This window comes from Pinus tabuliformis, chromosome Q (assembly GCF_031772625.1).
Source record: "Pinus tabuliformis cultivar Carrire ecotype Pingquan chromosome Q, CPIR1, whole genome shotgun sequence".
Taxonomy (NCBI): Eukaryota; Viridiplantae; Streptophyta; class Pinopsida; order Pinales; family Pinaceae; genus Pinus; species Pinus tabuliformis.
The window spans coordinates 39,038,787-39,059,464 of record NC_142296.1 but is presented as its reverse complement, the minus strand read 5'-3'; the positions used below and the strand labels follow the sequence as shown (position 1 = coordinate 39,059,464).

Here is a 20,678-nt window from a genome sequence, read left to right as displayed (position 1 = left end):
TTAACAAAACTTCGTGCGTGGACTTGGGCCCACGTATGTATCAGAAATGTTTTGATTGGCTAAAACATAAAGAAACCCTTATGGCCCACATATATATCGAGAGTGCTCCAATTGGCGGAAACACAAAGAAACCCGACCAATCACCATTCCTTTGGAATTTTGGTCATCCACCTCTAATTCTAGTTACTTTGCTAAAACAGCGGAATTGGTTGATTTACGCGGAATATGGCTTACCACAAAACTGAAAAGGATTTAGACTCTGATTCATAAACTTATCGCGTCCGCCTTTTCCAAAGACCTTTGCCTTCCCCACGGACTCGATAGGAAACAAAATTGTAATTTAAAGATTCCTCGAGTCTGAAATTTATAATAAATTTTTTTGCACTTTTCGACGCCATATCCGTCGGATCTCGTCGCTTCTAGATGAGAGGCTGTGATTAATCCGGACTTCAACGGATTAAATCACATTCTATAAGCCATCGCGTCCGTTTTCTGAATTAAACATCGTCCATGTTAACCGCACGACTACCGTCAGATCTACATTCTTCAAGCGGACGGCCCTGATCAACTGAGGTTTTAACTCCATTTTATAATTTCTCGCGTCCAATTTAGAATTAACCCTCGTGCTTGTTAACCACGCGACCACTGTTGGATCTGTTGCCTGTCGATCAGACAGCTCAGACCTTCTGCCGAGTTTCTCACATTCAAAAGCCGTCAATAAAATAAAACAACTCATTTCTTTTAAATTTCCGCATTTTCTCTTATTTCCATTATAACATAATATTTGATTTTTTTCCTTTTTGCGATAACACTGAAAATGAAATTAAAAGGACAATGGATGCTACAACAGGTAGGATCCTACACATGGGGAAAGGATGAACCACATCCCACCAACATGTCATCCATTGATCGTAGGGAATGAGCATCCTACATGTGGGGTAAGGATGAACCACAGCCCACCGACATGTCCACACGTGACAACCAATAGATGCCTATTTGCATCTCTCACTGGGGTGTCCGCAAGAGAAGGTAAACCACTCATCCTACTCATATGCCATACGAGAAGGTGAGCCACTTGTCCTATGCATATCTCATCAATCGTAGGAGAAGGTGAACCACTCACCCTATATGACATATATCACCATGGGGTATCACAAGGGAAGGTGAACCATTCACCCTATGGTCGCTCATAACATCAAGAAGTACCCCAGGCGTTCCCAAAGCTCAATGTTCAACTGGGACCCTCTTAATAGGGTCTATCCATGACTTCTAGCGCTTCTATGAAGGAAGATCTTACCAAGAGGCTATGTAAGGATGACAGTAATCTGCGCATCCAATCAATAATGATGAAGCTTGGTAGCTCTCTAATATACCATATCAAAATGGCTTACTGAAGAGCTTTCTCAACCAATTGGCTTCATAATAACCCATACTTGTTGCTATGTACATTCAACCTCAATAGTGCTTCCAAGTAACCGAATCAAGAGATATAACACTAGATGTGCTCTTTCCATCCATCGCACTACCAACCAAGCCAACATCAGAATATTCATGGAATCTTAGATTCCAACGATGTACCTCAAATTATAGATAATAGAATGACATAGATATCTCAAAAAGCAGTTATCCAATATATGAGGCTCATCCATAGATCGATTCAGACTCTTCATAGCAAGGCATATGACTGATAGGGTGTTTATCAAGAATACCAGGGATCCCACAAGATATACATATGCAAACCAGTAGCTTCTCCATCTCATCAGACCTTTAAGGGCAAGGATTAGTGCATCAAGGCTAGGTCTCCATCTTGACTTTAAAAGTCAGCTCCCTCTTACATATATAAACAAGAGGATCATCAATAGGAAGCCCATCAGCATGGCTTATCCATAACTCCCTCTAACTATAGGGAAAGTGACCATGCCAAAACATAATAACCGAACCACCTGTAACCTGCTCCTTATCCTTAGGTCCATGTGTCAAAGTCATCAATCATAATTTGTTGCCATGACTTGCCTTTATAAATAAAGATCGGGCAGGAAGAGTCATCAGGTCATAATGTCGGGTATTCTATGGCTTCCTCTGAAGCCTTGCTTCATGTGATCAGCTTCTCATGTGTGAGACTTTCCACAAGGCACCTGCAACAACTAACTTCTAGGAATCTTGCCTCAAATTAGAGAGAAAACTTTGAAGAATCATCATGTTCCTTCTTCAACCAAAGTGAAGAAATAGCTGCATTATCCTCCTTTGTTAGATCACCGTGACCAACGTATTAAATTACCCAATCCATGATGAGGAGGGGTCCTTCATATCCAGTCATCCATATTCATAATGTCGTCTTTCATACGATCCTGGCTTAACGCATCAAGGTGCCCAATGACATAATCAAGATGCCAAGATCAGGGTCCTCACAGTTCCCTCTGCTCATCGTGCTTGCCAAGACATAGGATTTGTTGTGCACTTTCTTCAAGTTACCTCTGTTTTCATGCCAGAGTTCCAAGGGTACCAACATAAAGGGTGTTGCATAAACTTCCATTGCTCCAACTGCTAGATAAAGATATAAATGTATGCTTCCATACACCAATATTGCTCCTGCAATTATTGTTATAATTCACTATTGCAGATTCTACCATCATTGATTCAAATGACCATAGTCACTACTCGCCCACTCCTGCACTTCTCTGCCTAAAAAACTTCTTGCCGATTGCTTAACTCATCAAGTTCTTTTATTAAAGTCTGAGATACTGCCTTATTAAGTATTGTCATTGTCACTCCCAGTGGAGCCTCTAGCATCTCTGTTCAAACAAACTTAAAGGCTCTGGCCTAGTATCATACAAATGCATCTGAAGCAACTTGCCTACTATACCTTGCTATGTATGTGTCAATGAGAATTACACCTCAAGAGTGATGATGCCTTTCGAAGCTTCTTGCTATCAACAGTATATCACAAGGTTTAGGCTGGTTGATGCTTTTAAGATCCCTTTAGGTTGATGGCCTTGATCTACAAACCACTCATTCAAGACAGTGATAATGACAATAATATCATGCTAGCAAATTCTGTGTTGAATGATCTTCAGAACTTCCTTACCGCATGAATATATCAAATAGGCTCACGGAGGACTATCATGAAGACTTTAGAATTATTGCCATACAAAAGATTATTGTTACAAGGGTGATGTGTCAAAGTGTCGCAATGGTCAACTTAAGCAACTGCTGAAGGGCAATGTTAATGATACCCTGGGTTTATTGTTGGAAAACAAAAAAGATAATGTATACAGTAACACTGCTTGACAGTAAAATTTTTGTGGAAATGGTGAGATCTTAATTTTGATGCCCTTTCACTTCATCAACTTAAATATGTCGGGTAAAAGTAAAACATGACTTCAACTGAATTTCAGCTTTGACATATATGAACGAGGCTTTTTAGGAGATCTTTCAAAATTGAGACAATATTTCTCTAAGTGAAATACATGAGTGCCAGGCGATGAATGTTGTTATAAGAGACTTGAGTTGAGATCTTCAAAATAGGAGTCGACTTCTTGTCACATTGTCAATATATTTTTCAAAACAAGACTATTCCAAGGTCGGCTTTAAGGATGACTGAGCCTACTCGAACTAAAGTACAAATGAGTGCCTCAAAACTGGGTCACTAGGTCTCAGCCTCCTCATTGATATACAGGGGTTGCAAGTTGAAGTTTGAATATTTTTCTTTAGAACATGCCTGATAGTTGTTAGCACTCTCTAATTATGGTTATAGTTGTTAGTACTCTCTCTTTTATGGTTCTCGACCTTCTTCAGAGGGTACTTCTTGTAGATCTTTCTCATAATACTTATGCCCATAATCTGATGGAGAAGCATTAGATTCATCTCTTCAAATCAATTCTTCTGAAATCTTCTTTCAGCTCAGCTTAGAGAGGGCGACTTCTAAATATACTTGAAACAGTAATTCAAATGCACAGTGCTTCAGAATTTCAGACCTTTGAGGAAACTCAGAGAATTAATTTTTGACCTTATATGATGAGCCCAAAGGCTGCGATTCCTTGACAACTAACTCGGCTTATTGAATCAGCCCCTCGGTCTTCCAAATCAAGGTTTGTATGCCCTTCAAAAGTCTTTGCTCTCCTTGGTTAAGATTTTGGCCTAGACACAATGATTCTGCCCATAATTTGACAAAGAGCTCAATAAATGAAGCCTTGAACTGTGGAGCTTAATCTTTCCTTGCTAGGACCATCAATATAGATCAACACTTCAAGATGTCTGATCTTTGAAGAGGAAGGTCATAGAGAATTGTCAACAAACCTTTTTGGTGATTGCTTTTACTATTGCTTGGGCTTGACCTCTCCTGAGCTCTGATTCCATGTTAACTTGAGGTTAACATGTTCTTTGCTTAGGACAATTACTTCAAAATTCCATATTAGCACATTTAGTAATCCATTAGCAACCACACAAATTATTATCATATTGACAGTCGATGAAGAAAGAACATATATAATAAATGCAGAGGACACAGGAATTGGCTCAAGCCAGGGAAAAACCACAAGACGAGGAAAACCCTTTATCAATTCATCTTATTATCAAAATATCAAATGTTCAGCAGAGAAAGAGAGAGAGTACAATGAGATGATCAATACCACTGTCAATGAAACGACCCAATCATGTATGCAATCCTGCCCTTAGTCAACTGCAGTCAGATTCTATCTTGTCCAGTGGTCAATGGCGGCTTGATCTCAATAGACTGAATCTTGGTTAGGGCTTATGGGCTCATGATTACAACTCCTCTACATACCTCTAGACATCCTTCCAAGACTGCGGCTTTTCCTTTAGTATCTATGTTAATATTCTTAGGCAGATATGGGCTAGTTTCAGCCCTTGAGCTAAACACAAAACCCAACTAATGTCTGCAGCTTACCTGAGCATACTTTTTGGCCATAGTCTAAGCTTCTTTAGGCATGTGGCCTACCTGAAACAAACTCCTGGAGTTGTGACCCACCTGAACAAGAGGAACCCCATACAAAACAGCCCTAAAACATCTTCAAACGGCCCTTAGGCTTGCGGCTATCTCCCTATTGGGTTTCGCCCTGTGGAATAGAGCAAACACTACCCAGAATATGCATCAAATCAGCCCAGACTTCCTTCTGGCAGCCTTGGCCTCCTATCTAAGGAACTCGGCCTATTTGGAGAAGAGAGATCCACGCAAAATAACCCCAACACACCTTCAAAATTGTCTTGAAGCCAACGGCAGCCTACTTGTAGCTTCTCAGCCCTGCAATAGATAAATAGACTCACCCAAAACAGACCCAAGCTCCACGTCTTGCCTCCTTCTCCACCTGGCTTCCTCAAAGATGCATATGAGATGTATTGGAGCACTTGAATGTGTCTAATGAGGTTGGAGGACACCTCTATTTATATAACATGGAGAGGGGTGTCAAAAGTCTAAATAACCCCAAGTCGACCTTGCTAAATTATACATGTGAGGGCATAATTTCAAAAATATATTTTTTCTTGTCCAAATTTAGTGATCTTTAGGTTGATTTTGGTCCTCCTGAAAAGAGGAATTCAATGCTATAATTATCTTCTTCAAAAGAGATGCCCAAAGTGGAATTTGGCCCTAGTTACCAATTTTAACAATGCATGACTTAGAGTAGGAGTAAACTCAAAAATAGATTAAGGTTTAGTCTCCTCTAATATTATAAAGACAAGTCAAGGGATAGGCATTTATATCACAAGAACAATTAAGCAAGTTAAGCAACTTTGAGAGAGAGAAAGCAAGGATTCAAATAAAGGCAAATCTGGGCAGCGGACAATAGTCCATACTGATGTACAAAACAAATTTGTATAGTCATAAAAACAGGTCGCACATGCTATCCCACAAGACATACAATAGTTTTCTACTATTTTTGCTTCTTCTAGCAGGCTATTCTTTCTCAAGAAAGCTATACAAGCTTAGTTCAAGGTCTTTTTTGGTATCTGTGAAGTGTTGTTTCTTCTAGCAACTTGTGGAGGTTTCCTTGTAAGTTTTTTAAAGGAATGAGAAGCTGATTTAAAGAAGTAATTACCTTTGTATGTATGAAATTAATTTCATGCTTATTTTATTCAATTTCCAACTATTGTGTCATTAATGCTATGGTATGAAATTTATTTTTGCATGATTTAAATTCAACAATTATTTATCTAATTGAGATCATTACGACATTAGTCACCCAGGCTTGGAAATTTTCACACTAAATCTCCAAATGGCAATACCTTCCTGAAATGGAGCTACGCTCCTCTTTATATAGAGACGAAATCATCTCTCTTACAATAAAATACAATATTTCCTAACTCACTCTACGACAAGTCAAACAATAATAAAATAAGGGCGTAGTTAATCAACATCCTCTAAAAATAGCACAAGAAGGTGGGATGCATCCTCTAAATGAGTGTTTAACTATGTTAAGTGCTCCATCAATTTTCAAATGATAAAATAATGCCTCAACAATGCACCCTCCAAGATGAATGCATGCAAATACAACAAAATTCTTGACATGGGAGAGTGGTCCATAACCACCGTCCCAAATAACAAGTGGTCCACAAGGTGCATGAACATTGAACAAGTGTGCTAGATATCAACTAGATGGAGTGTTTCACAAGAAAAGCTTGGTTAAACCTCCAACAACTTTCCCAAAATAGAAAGATTCCTTGTGAGCTCTTTCTCCAATGTGTAACAACCTCAATGAATAAATAAATAATCTCCAAGATAGATACAACTCCTCAAGAGTTGTACAAAGGAGTCAACAACAATAAATTGATTAATCTCAATGAATTCCACATGAGTAAATCTAAAGGCATACAATTTCATGGATGAATGTGTAAGATGAAGTAGCCAAACCCCAAAATAAAAAGTAGACAACCTCCAATAAAACAAATCTAGGGAGATATGGGCAAATTAATGTTTTGACCATGCCAAAACTGCATGAAATAAATAAAAATACATCTACATGAATAGAAAGAAATGTCTCCACATGTTTTCCCTCCAAGGATATGCCCAAATATAGTAAGATGACCAAGTAAATGCATGTAATGTGCAACTTTCGCCTTTCAAGTGTGAAAAGTAAGCCACTGAAGCAAAGGGTGTCCAAAGTGATTAACCTTAATATGAATATATTAGATTGATTTAACTCTTGGTCAATTATAAAACCAACCTCCACATTGGTTCAGAAAACTTAATGCTTGAATATCACCATAGTCCCCCTCCAACTAGTCACCAACAAATTAAATCACCATGAACATGTGTGCAAGAGAAGGGTGCACTTTACGGCAAGGCAGGAGTGGGAGGGGTTATCTTCCGCCCTGACGAAGAAGGGGAGATACAATTTGCTTGGGGATCAAGGATCTCAACAAATAACTAATCTGACTATTTAGCCATTTGACAAGGATTGGAATTGGCTCACTCCAAGGGACTTCGTCCACTGATGGTTTTCCACAATTCAAATATCGTAATCCAGCAGGTGAACAAAGTTAAAGAAATTGATGAGCAAATCTCAGCATCTATTTAGCATCGAGTTAAGCTAGTATTGGAGAAATTTGATCTAATTGAATTCTTCAATGTTAAAAGAAATCTTAACACGACGGCAAATTCATTTGATAACCAAGGCTTGTTAAAGACTGATGAAGGGATTTTGATTACAAAAGCAATACCATGATGAATCAAATTAAATTGATTTTGCTTCTTACATTCATAAGATTTAAGCATCAAATAAGGAGTTGGGTATTATCATATAAATCGGCCCCGCATTATTCTGAAGCCTCATTAATGTTTGTAGTACTGCGACAGCGTTTGGTTGTCATAGAGATATGTGTTTACGTAGTGAACCATTCATCACGTTGTGTTGGGCAAAAAAGGACAGATGGAGAAAGGCAGTTGCGGATAATAAAGCCCTTCGAATGTGCGAGGTCCTAATCCCTGCATACGAGTGTTGGAAATAATACGGACAGGGGGGAGTGAATCAATATTTATCAAATCAATAACTTTTTCTTTTCATACTCAAATTTATATACGCTACTTCAATGAAGGTAACTCACGTGTACACGCAACTGCCTTTAAGGCAACTAGCGTATATCCAGTGAACTTATGATTCAGTTAATTCATCATATGTTAATCTTTCATCGGTACTTTATTAACAATATAAACAGTAACCATGTGCAATGATAACAAAATAAACAATCACACATAAGCAACACATATGAACACCAAGATTTAAGGTGGAAACCCAATGCGGGACAAAAACCACCTGCTGCTATCGTCTTTCTCTTCTTTTAATATAAGAAAAACATGTTTACAATCTTGTACTGGTGCAGACTCATACTAGTACGCAGGCACCCACCTGCACAAGGCTACAACCTTCTCTCGTTCTCCAGCTTCTACTGAAAGGGAGCTACAATCCCCTAGCTCTTATACTAGCCGATCCGTTTACTAATATGTAGGAATCAGCCTACAGAAGGCTCCAACCTTCACTAGTTTTCAAGCTACTACTGGAAGGGAGCTCCAACCCCCTGACTCTTGTACTAGCGAATCCGTTTACTAGTACGTAGGCGTCGGCCTACAAAAGGCTCCAACCTTCACTCGTTTTCCAACTGCCACTGGAAGGGAGCTCCAACCCCATGGCTCTTGTACTAGCCGATATGTTTACCAGTACATAGGCATCGACCTACAAAAGGCTACGACCTTCTCTCTTTCTCCAGGGACCACGTTTCATAAATTTTCATATGGGATACTCTTGGAACACAACACCACAATCTGAAGGCCACATTTCATCCAATTTTCATATTGGACCCATCAGTAACATTGAAGCTCAAAATCAATCACCACTGCAATACAACCAATCACTGAAAACCCATCATCACTGAAGCAAGTCACAATCAATCAATCTGAACATTCAGAACACTGTCACCAGAACACAAAGAAGAACCCAAAACTTTGCAACAACAACCAGAACCAACTACAGCTTCAAATATCATATTTCATAATGTATAAGCTACTTTGATGTGTCAAACCAGCATGTATACGTGCTTTTAACAAAGTGAACCAACGTATACATCTACAAATACTAACTTAAAACTTCACGGCTATTCCAGACTTTAGTCATACCCAGATCATAACATTTACAGAATAAAACATACGTTAGTATTCAGATCTAGACTATCCATGATCAAACCACATAATGATAGTTCATTTCAGGCCTTATGATCCCGATCCATCATCCATCATCAACCACATAGGTGCATCCTTAGTTCAGATCAAGCAAAAGCATCAGAAACCCATAACCTGCATATTTGATCTAACACTTCATAAGATATTCAATACTTGCACACCTCTAGCCCTTTGATCTTCTCCTCCTTATATAATTAGATCCTTTGTCAATACCTCGGACCAAAACCACTTAGTACCCGTGGTATTCTTGGGCGGGATCAAATAGTCGTTACTCCGCTCAATATTGTGGGCTAATACCATGGTATTGACCCTTGGTATTCTTTGCTCTTGAATTTCCTTGTTTTTCCAACCTGTACGCACTTTTCCTCTTGTGAGAGTGCGTATATACGTATACGCTCTTTTTGTTCTGTGCGCTCGCGTGTATACTCTACTTGGACAAAGTGAATCAGTGTATACCTCCCTTTCTTCAATCTCTGGAGTCTAATCTGTAATCCTTTGTTGTTAACCTGTTGCACTGTGAATTGTCATCTATGTGAGTTGCCATCAAGGACAACATCTATATCATAATGCCAACAATGAGACGTAGTTTTGCATGTGTGTTCTTCATGCTCATATTGGAATTTTCCTCTAATTGTAATCTTTCCATTATGGCCTCTAACAATTGGTATTTGTGGCTCAAGACGCATTAATGGTCAATGTAGTGGCTTTAATTCAAGGAAATAAAGCTCAACAGTATACATATAGAACATCGGGGTGAGTATGCAAACATAGAATCAAGAATTAGATCCTTAATTTGTCAAGTTTGTCAATAGGGTTGGCATAGTTTCAAGTCTATGGAGCATGATTATGAAAACGCAGAGGAAGAGCTCAACATCACGCAAGCGGAAATGGTCAGTGCTCTAGACTTTGTCATCACACTGATTTCAAGGCACGCAAAGATGATCTTGACATAATTGCGGGCTCAAGCCGAACTCCTAAATTAAAGAATGGAATACTAGAGGTCGAGATAAATCGTCTTCAGCTGGCAAACAAAACACTGGAATTTCGTGTGGGAAATTTGGTACAAGCCGAGGATGGTGATGCCGATGTGGTTTGTGTTGGAGTAGCCGAGGATAACATGGAGCAACATGGGAATTCTAAAGAACAAGAGGAAAGTAACCTTGACCCCATCAACGATTAGGATGCCATCTCTTCTCAGCCCTAGCCAGAAGAAAACGAAGCCCAAGTTGCTTTTGTTGTGGAGGATATGTAGTTTTTCACCCAATTAATAGTTATTTGTTATAGTTTGCAAATATGTAGTGTTTGTAGGTGTTTTTTGGAGAATGTATGGAGAAAACTAATTTAGCCTGGTAATATTTAGTTCAAGGGTTAATTGTGTCAGTTCTCTATGGAGCTTTTGGACAATAGAAGATGAATTTTTGGAATTGATGTACAAAGTTGTGACCCTCAAACCAATCTTTTTTATTGCAATACGTAACCATTTCTTTTATAAAAAATAAAAAAAGAGAGGGTGCACTTTAATAAAGTGTTGTACCATACAAACAAAAGATGTTCTCCCTAGCAAAACCCTATCATGATAACAACAAAACATAAATCCCAACATAAGGTGCACCACAACCAAAGGATTATTACAACAAAAGTAATTATCCGACCTTAAGCAATGCAGACGATATAAGTAATTATCCCCACATGTGTCGATACCGAAGCAATGCAGACGATATAAGTAATTATCCCCGCATGTGTCGATACCGAAGTAATGCAGACGATCCTAGTTGTACAATGTACTATCCCTCTGCTACCAAGCACCATGTGTTGTTGTGACGACTCCTCAAGCAATGATCCCATGTCATCAAGGTATATGAAAGATTTTGGTCAACGAAAACAAGATTTGTCCATTCAAGGCAGTCCATGCACCATGATTTTTGCGAAAATAAGGGAAATAATATTTTAAGCACGTCAACTTCCACCCAACATGCAGAATCCTATCCTTCATTTGTAGCCCTCCATGCAAAGTAAATCACCTCCTTCGCTCACTGCCTGCCTCATGGAAAGATTTCACTCTAGTAACTTCTTTTTTCTCATTACTAATAATGACTCTTTCTATTTTGGTCTTTGTTTCAAGGTCCTTTCCTTCTAGAGTCATCTTCATTCTAGTCATGGCTCCACGAGCCTCCCAAAATGGTAAGGCTCCTCTCCATCGTACTTGTGTCGAAGCTAATGTGGTTGCCTTGGCTTATAATCGAACCACTCCTTTTCACATTGGTAGATAGGTACAAATAATCAAGTTGGACATTGGTGTTGAACAAGCTTATCAAGAGTAGGATGTGACAGTTCCATTCAAGTCGTACTGCCACACTAATTCCATGGCACTTAAAATTTTACTAGCACACAAAGACATTCATGGCCCATGTACTGCTCCTCTAAAGATGCTACTCCAATGTAACCCCACCTTCCTAGTTGTGGTTTTAAATATGTTTCAATTACATATTTTTTCTTTTATGAACTTATTGTCAAGCTAACATTTTTCCAAAGCTCGATTTCCTTCATGATCGGCTCTTAAATAATAGTTTGTGGCATATTCTTAAAATGTTATTATGTTTTGGACTACGTCAACCCTGTTTCCCTCTAAGCAAGTTTATATGGCTATTGTGTCCTATGAAGATTGTCCATCATGCACTCTACATACAATAAAGAATGCTCTCACAAGCTTTGTTGCTTGCTCTAGTTTAAACTTATAACTATTACTCCACGAGCCTAGTAGACTCTCTTCATCTATGTATTTTTTTTTACTTTGTAATAGAATGGAAAACCTTACAAAAAAATAAAAAATAAAATTATGCAACCTCTGAAAAAGGTTAAATTACCATTCAAATCATATGTAGTACCCCAGCCCCACACAACCCAACTCAAACTTTGAAGGTACTAACATCATGAAACACATTCCCCTTAGGTCATCTCTAGCAAATGTTGCATCAAATCATAAAGTTAAACCACCTATAAAAATCCCACAAAACAAACATGAATCATCCCACCATAGCAACATCATAAGAGAAGGGGGCATAAACGACGCTAACAGCATCTAATCATCAAGAGTGTTTCACATCACACATCCAACACGAGGACCATGTAGACCACCCCATCCTATATACATCAACACACCAAGTCACTAGGAGAAGATACCATGAAACATCTACCTACTAACATCATCATTCAACCCATTGGGAGGTGAGAATCATCCATATCCAAGATAAGCATATATTCCAAATCACCATAATGAGATAGTATGTTATCAATTGGGTTTATCTCAGGTGGTTGGGAGGAATGACAAGGATCCTCCCCACCCAAGTTCAATTCCTATAAGTGACATAATGAACTTTGACATAATGGACCTGAACATGTATATTCCTCATATGGAACATATGGATATTTAACTAGGTAAAAAAAAATGGATCCACATCAGTGCAACCAAGGAGTGATCAACAAGGAAAGCATAAGGAAAAGAGAGACTTTCCCAAACTAAAGATCTCCATCAAATGAACCAAGTGTATGAAGAAGGGGCTCCACGAAGATGAATCCCCCTAATTCAATCTAGAAACTCCAAGGCACCAGCGATAAATCTCCACAAATGTGATGAAAATCACAACATACAACCTCATATAATATGAGGTGTAACACTTTCCAACATAACTTTGCTTCAATTTAAATTTTAAACTACACTTTGACTAATGTTCTAATTTTAATTGTTTGAGTTACTTCTAGATCAATATTTGGACTCCATCAAAGTACCTCAATAACATATATACTTCATCACTTGGGATTTATATAACTTGATTGTGTATCAATGAAACTCATATATATATTCTACTACGGTTGCTTGACTTTGCTTTAGGAAGTTAGAAGAGGAAGGTTAATATCCAACAAGATTCCATCAACGTTCCACTAATCTTTTGGGATAGGGGTATGTCAGAATAAGGAGATGCACCATGGATACATGTGGGAGCACCCCCAAATTTTAAGGAAAATGAAAGACTTGGTCCAAGGTCATCAATATCTAGATTCAAGACTCAAAAGTTAAAATTGAAAATGAACAATAGACGATGAACTAACGTTAACAAAACCAAACCAATCATCGAGCCGGTCAAACCCAAAATTGGGGACCAAAAACAAATCGACAAAATATTCATAAATATTCAAATTTTGAAAATACGTAATATTCATGTACAATCCAAACCATCATTATACACAAATATACAAAGCTTCTCATATATATAGCAAATAAGGGTGCATATAACCAAAATAGCACCGAGCGCAATCCATCTTTGAACCAAAAATACATCAGGAAAGAGGCTTTAGACGGCCCCTATAGTCCAAACAAAATCATGCTACAACAAATAGCTACATATCATCAAAATCATTGCCTATAATAGGATCTTCATCATCAATACCACCCTCTAAGCATCAAAATAAGAAAGAAAAAGCTTAACATGTCAAATCAAGATTTTGTTTGAGTAATAGGAGCAAAGGAGCAATTTTACTAGGGTCATGACAAAGTGGTTCAATAATCAATGCGACCAACATCAAGGTACAGGTGGATAATGTGATGTGACCAAGATTGTGGAAAACACATGTAGACTCTGTTTGAAACTTTATCCATATATAGTGAGATCTAACCCAAGCTCAAAAACCTACTCCAACATGTTGATTTGCGAGAGGAGATGATCCATGAACAAGGAGAACCAAAGGTAATGAGGTAGGTTTGTCAAGGAGTAGACCCAACTCACCTAACATTTGAGTCCAAATTAAGAAAGCATAGATCAATCGTTGCACTATCGTTTGAAAGAGGATGTGTATCATTGAGGCTTGGAGGATCTCATCCGTCTCCCAAGAAGAGATTTGATCTGGTCATGGCGCTAAAATCTCGTGGGGCGAGGGAAGGTTCCACGAGTCCACATTGACCTGGAGCTCGACGTTGAGCTAATATCGTTCTACATCTTAGAACCCCTACCAAAAGGTAACATCATAAAGAAGTTATCCACTAGGTAGAGTTTGAACAAGTAGTACGCTAAAGAATATGGTCTTGAATCTTGAGGGCCACTTACATGTATAAAGGTAAGCATAAATGGCTTAGGAATATGAAGAACTTTGAGTCTCCATCAATAGGTAATGAAGCCTCCCCCTAATCTCATAATGGACGGGGCAACGAAGATGAAGAAGATGAAGTGCTCCTCAGCCTTGACCTCTTGTAGATGGCATTGTTGGAAGATTTTGTCTAATCAATCAATCTAGTGGTTCATCTCTACTCGAAGTCTTGGAGCACCCACTCTGAACTGGCGCAAGGTAATGTGAAGAGCGTGCATCCAATGGCAAAGTGCATATTGTGGTTGAACTATACACCCATCTCTATGCTCCAAGAAGTGCTCAATGTTGAAGGCCATCTTTGGTCATAACCCTTCGTGAGAGTTAACCCAGGTGATCTGGATAAACTTCCTATAAATGTCATCCCTAATGACAATGTTCAACTCTTGTCTAGTAAGGAGGAATTGGCCAAGTGTGTCTAAAGAATAACTAAACAAAGGGAGACAGTCCATCTAAATGCACACTGAGACTCTAAAAGATTTGAAACTCCCACGAACCAACCTCTACTCGACCCAAAAGGCTACTAAGGGAAATGGCATCTGAAGAACAATAGGCCAAGTAAGGGTATCGGTCTCGTCTGTTCATCATGTCAACGAAGCTCCGGTTGAAACAAGAGACCAACAAGAACACTATCTCAAGTCAAAAGGGGTTAGCCCAAAACTTTGGTAAGATGATGTGTTGAGGGATCGTCTACTTGCATTTAATGATATGCATGAGGTGAAGAGTTTAAACCGTCTCAACTAAGGCCTAATCAAGCTTAAGCAAAGAAGGCCCCTAAATCCCTGAGCCATAGAGAACAATGGGTCAAATAAGGGAGACCATGAAGAACATCTTGGATGGATGTCCTAAAAATGGTATTGAAAGCATTCTCTCGAGAAGGACTAAGGATCCATAGCCTTTGTGAATCTGAGGTTGGATGGTCGATCAGAAATTGAAGCGAGGTCCTAAGAATTGTACCCACAAGTCTATGTATGTGTTGGTAAACTCGAACTCCTCCCCTCTAATGAACAAATGGAGTATGTTGAGTCAAGTGCTAAAACCCTACATTGATCTCCCTGAACCCTAATTCACCTTGCTTTTTTAATTGATAATTTTATCAATTTGATTTTCCAAAGATCTAACTTGCGTTTACCATAATTAGTAAATTTGAGATCTTATTAAAATTCATATTTTGGTTGATAGTATTGCATGAAAAGTGACCCTCAAGCTTTAATTTGCCTTATCATCTCTGTTAAGCCAAACCCTCATTTGATTGGTCATTCTTAGTTTGTACTTCTACAAATCTTGCCAGAGCTAAAAAAAACCTTAAATGAACTTGCTACTTATCCTAATTTTCTTTGAGACCTGCGGTTGGTATGCATGCAGACTTGACCAAGAAAAAAAGAGCCTCAAAACAAATTGCTTTTGTTAACTTTGTCTGATGGAAAAGCTAATTCGACCTCCTATCCTCGTGGGTGTATTTCCTTTTCTAAGGCCTGATTCACTTTGCTGCAATACATATGCATTTTAATGTTTTTCTTTCATTTCAAACTTTTATCCTGATTTCTAAAGTCCAATTCATTTTATTACCATGAAGCCTATGCATATCTGCTGCTCTGAGAGCAAAGAGAAGCTTCTTGCTATAACTGCAGGTCTTATCATATGGTTGGGAGTCTTTCTGTTGGTGTTAATTCATCTCATAGCAGGTATACGTTCAGCCTCTACTTGAGGTAAGTACTTCAGAAAACATGTTGTAACACTGTTGCAAACAATATATTAGCTCCAAACTAGTGGCTGGCAGTGGTGATCTGTCAACAACAAATATGCAGTAGTTGAGATTGGTTTGGCAGCACAGTGGTAACGAGTCTTTTGTGCCGAATAAGTCCTCAGATTGTATTTCACAACAGGAAGGTCACGCTGTATGGTAGTTGAAGCTAAGCATTGAGCATGGGAGCCTTTCATGGATCATCCCCAGTAAATTTCCCTTAGGACAGAATCAGGGGTGTTTATTGATCAAGGTTCTGAGGTGATGATTTACAATTGTTGCAAAGCCTGTTCTCAAGGATTGGTGTTTGAATAACTAATGGGATTTAAATGCTATTGAGAAGTTCTTTGGCCACACAGTGGAAGAGGCAAGAATGTTAACAAATTTGATCACCCAAGAACACCTCACACAGAGAGAAGCCTTATGTGTCATAGGTAAAAGGGAGGAAATCAGTCTTATTAACCTACAGGTTGAGTGTAGATGAACAAATAAGGAAGGGTTTTGGTTTGAAAGTGGTATCTACCATTTGTTAGCATGTTTTGTCTCATTTTACTCTTGCCCATATGTCATCACTTGTACATCTGCATACTTCAACAATGGGAGGTTTCCTTTGGCAGCCTGTCACATGTTGTCACTCTGACGTAATCCAATCTCTTGGCTAATACATTGATTTGGTTTGATTGTGCCTTGTCTCTTGCTCTTAAAACTATCAGTTGCATATTGGTTTTGATAATATTGCAGTGATATGACCAGCCATTGTGCATTTACTTTGATTTATCATTCACTTAAGGTGCACATCCACCTTATTTATTTCGATTTAATTCATTGTTTTAAATTTCATTAATAATCTATCCTTGCTTTCCACTGCTTACAGGCAGCTCAGGGGTAGATTGTGTGCGTTAATTAAATTGGATTCTATGCAAGATTTGGTTTGATTGATAACAGCATACAACCCCTACGGACAACCCCCTAAGATTAGATCAGCACCAGTCCAACCACAGAGATATCCAACAGTGACAAGGGTTAGTTATCCAACTTCAAGATTTTCTCAAAACTGCATGTACTGACTATTCATGTTGGATTCCTCGTAGCTAGACTCGTTATCTGTCATGTCTGTCGAGACAAACTTTTGGTTTTCATGCTCCCTTGTCAACCACTTCACCAAGAATCTCAACTCTCTTCAACTTAAATTCTTCAAAGCAACTTCTTGACCCTTTGATTTTTCAGCTAGTTTCAAATCTTAAATTTCCTTCAAATAGCAATCGAATCTAGATCCCGCTGAATAGAGACCAGCCATTGTGCATTGACTTTGATTTATCATTCACTTAAGGTGCACATCCACACCTTATTTATTTTGATTTAATTCATTGTTTTAAATTTCATTAAGAATCTATCCTTGCTTTCGACTTCTTACAGGCAGCTCAGGGGTAGGTTGTGTGTGTTAATTAAATTGGATTCTATGCAAGATTTGTTTTGATTGATAACAACATACAACCCCTAGGGACAACCCCCTAAGATTAGAACAACACCAGTCCAACCACAGAGATATCCAACAGTGACAAGGGTTAGTTATCCAACTTCAAGATTTTCTCAAAACTGCATGTACTGACTATTTATGTTGGATTCCTCGTAGCTAGACTCGTTATCAGGTTGTCTGTCGAGACAACCTTTTGGTTTTCATGCTCCCTTGTCAACCACTTCACCAAGAATCTCAACTCTCTTCAACTTAAAGTCTTCAAAGCAACTTCTTGACCCTTTGATTTTTCAGCTAGCTTCAAATCTTAAATTTCCTTCAAATAGCAGTCGAATCTAGATCCCACTGATAATTTGACTCTCACCCATTACGAGGCCTCAAGCTGAAGTCAATTTTTTAATGACTTCTTCCTTTGACTAGTTAATTATTGACCAACTTAATCAAACCCTCCATGACTTTATGGTTGATCGTCCAATGTAAATATGCAATATCAAATTTATAAAAACCATTTTCCTCTTATAAATTAAGAAAAAAAAAATGAAATAAAAGTCAACAAACTGGATTTAATTTTCAAACCAAGTTTATTTACCAGAATATCAACCATATTTTCAGTAGTAAACTCAGTCCTACGCATAATTTTTCAGTCAAATTCATAATGAGATAAAGATTGCTCTACTAGTTTACTTATAAAGGGACAGTTAACAAATATGAATCTGCAGGACCAACCTTTGTCGATGCAAAAGCTAAATTACAAACTAATCTCTAAAACGATTACAAATATGACAGAATTCAAATCTTAGATGAATTCTATTTTAAGAAAGTGAGATACGGAACAGAAAATGAGTTGTTAGATTGTTATCCTGGTTTCTTTTTAAAGCCATCGAGCAAATCCCAAACAATGATAATTAGCACAATTCCATAACAACTATTCTTTTGAATAACAAAATGTGCATATGCAATCCCCATTATGCTCTTAAGGTAGAGTTTTATTTGGAGATAAAATAAGAATTAGAACTTAGCTGGAGACCAAAAAACAAGATCATAATGAGTATCATACACAAGCAAGCTTCTTGAAAAGCATCCAAATTGCTCTTCACTTTGCAACGTACTGTAAAATGGCGTAATTCAATGTTCGAGAAGTTTTAAAGAATAAACAAATGATTAAATTCAGATTCCAAGGATTAAATTCAGTTTGATGTGTTTATACTCCACCAGATCTATGAATATGTTTTTGCATGAACTCTAGCCTACTGGTTTCTTCATGTATATCCCTGCAATTACTTGTAGTCGTCTAATGACTTGCTGATGTTATTTCTGATCAGAATTTATTGTTGACTAGCCTAAAAATAATCATGTTACCTTTTTCAGCTGCCCACAAATTATAAAATAAGCTCTTGACAAAAAAAAGCCAAGATGTCCACATACCGTTTCACTTCCATAATATTGCACTATATTTGGATGTCGTAAGTGACTAAGCATAGCTATCTCCTGTTGAATATGTGAGAAGAAAGAATTTCAATAGAATGTAGGAAAAAGACGGTATCAAGACTAACATACTTCAGATATTGTTCATTAAAGGGATAAATTTTGTATAAACGACCAAACAAAACCTTGAATATGCAAAAGAAGACGACAAGGGGGCATTTCTATAACCATACAATCAATTCCAGGGATGCAAGACATTTGATTAACTAACCTGTGCTAGCTGCTTTACACTTTCCTTGGACTTCGGGTCATCAGAGAAAAGCGTAACTTCTTTCATTGCACACATTTCTCCACTCTCACTACAAGATAGAGTATGAATGTAATGAAAGAATAATGTCAGCAATTGTTTGCCTGCATCTTTAAAGGATGAATGCAATGTAGGTACAATATGAGCAACAATGAAAGAAACAAGACAACAATCTACAAATTGAACAAAATCTTATGATTCCAATACACATGACCAAGTCACTCTCATCAAGCAAAATTGCACAGCCACCACCATAAAAAAATATAAACTATTAGCTATGTAGCCATTCCCAACCAATAGTTTATTTACCAAATAAATATCAAAGAGAGGAAAAACTATAGTTTTATGCACAAAGTAGAGCATAACAGAGGAGCATGCCGCATTAGGCTTTCTTAGCTACAAAGAAATATTTAAGCAAATGGCTAAAGCGATCCGCCTAGCATATCATTTCATGACAAGCAGGCAACAAAAACCTGGATAGTAGAATTGAAACAACAAGAAAAGCGCCCTAAAGGTCAAAGAGCATGCTTGTTTACTGTTCTATTGTATCCTATATATTCAAAAAGAGTGTTAAAAGGTCCATAAGTAACTGCATAGAACTTGGATACTTACTTGTTGAAACCAACATACACATGGCCGAAGGTCCCTCTTCCCAACAGTTTCCCCTTTTTCCATCGCTGCCCAAGGCTTGCGGGGTTATCTTTACCACCAGGACTTTGTGGACCTCCTGAAGATGTGGCAGAGTTGGTGAAGGGTGAAGAAGTAGAAGAGGACCGTGGCAGCAGCGGCAATGGATGACATTGATGCCTTCCCTCTTCCTGTCTGCCTGTTGGAGACTCGGTCCCTAATCCAGCGGCTCGAGGATGAAGAGGAGAGACAACAACACTTTGAGCTCGTGAACTTGGACCTGGACTCCTCATTTTTGGACTTGGCACGGGAGAACCACCCCTGTTCTGCTGCCAAAAGGGTTGTCCCACCATATCTCCGCCTATGGAATTCTGTCCCGAATTGTAACCCGAACCTGGGCTCGAGCAATTACCAGATCCAAACACTGCGCCATCCAGATACGGCTTCGCCACACACAAGCCACTACGTGGAGAATGCTCCGAGCTGAAAACCTTCATTGGACTAGATGGCGTGGACGTAGAACTGTCGGTTGCAGCGACTGCCGGCCTATTTACTGGAATCTGCAGGCGTTTCGGGGGCTCTCGGTTACTCGAAAACCCTCTCTTTGTTGAAATTGGTAAATTATTGTGCTTACTGAGCAAATTGATATTGGGCTTTGGAATCTCACGTTTTGTGCTTTTATTGCTGTGCTTGGGAACTGAACCTGCAAATGTTATGCTTCATCCACATATACCCAGAATTGTCATTTGATAAGCCAAAAAAACCGTAGAGATGCCCA

General features: G+C 38.4%; 1 protein-coding gene across 2 annotated transcripts in view; it reads right to left on the bottom strand.

Annotated features, from left to right (window-relative positions):
* LOC149218175 (mitogen-activated protein kinase kinase kinase YODA-like) overlaps positions 1-20,678 on the bottom strand; it is a 70,181-nt gene that overhangs the window by 48,311 nt on the left and 1,192 nt on the right. The window contains exons 2-4 of one of the 2 annotated variants that reach the window (XM_089383833.1): positions 19,886-20,617; positions 19,238-19,325; positions 18,967-19,029 (exon numbers count right to left, since the gene is read on the bottom strand). In XM_089383833.1, coding sequence (XP_089239959.1) covers positions 18,967-19,029; positions 19,238-19,325; positions 19,886-20,617 — 883 coding nt within the window. The remainder of the gene's footprint in view (positions 1-18,966; positions 19,030-19,237; positions 19,326-19,885; positions 20,618-20,678) is intronic. The other variant, XM_089383834.1, reaches the window with a different exon arrangement.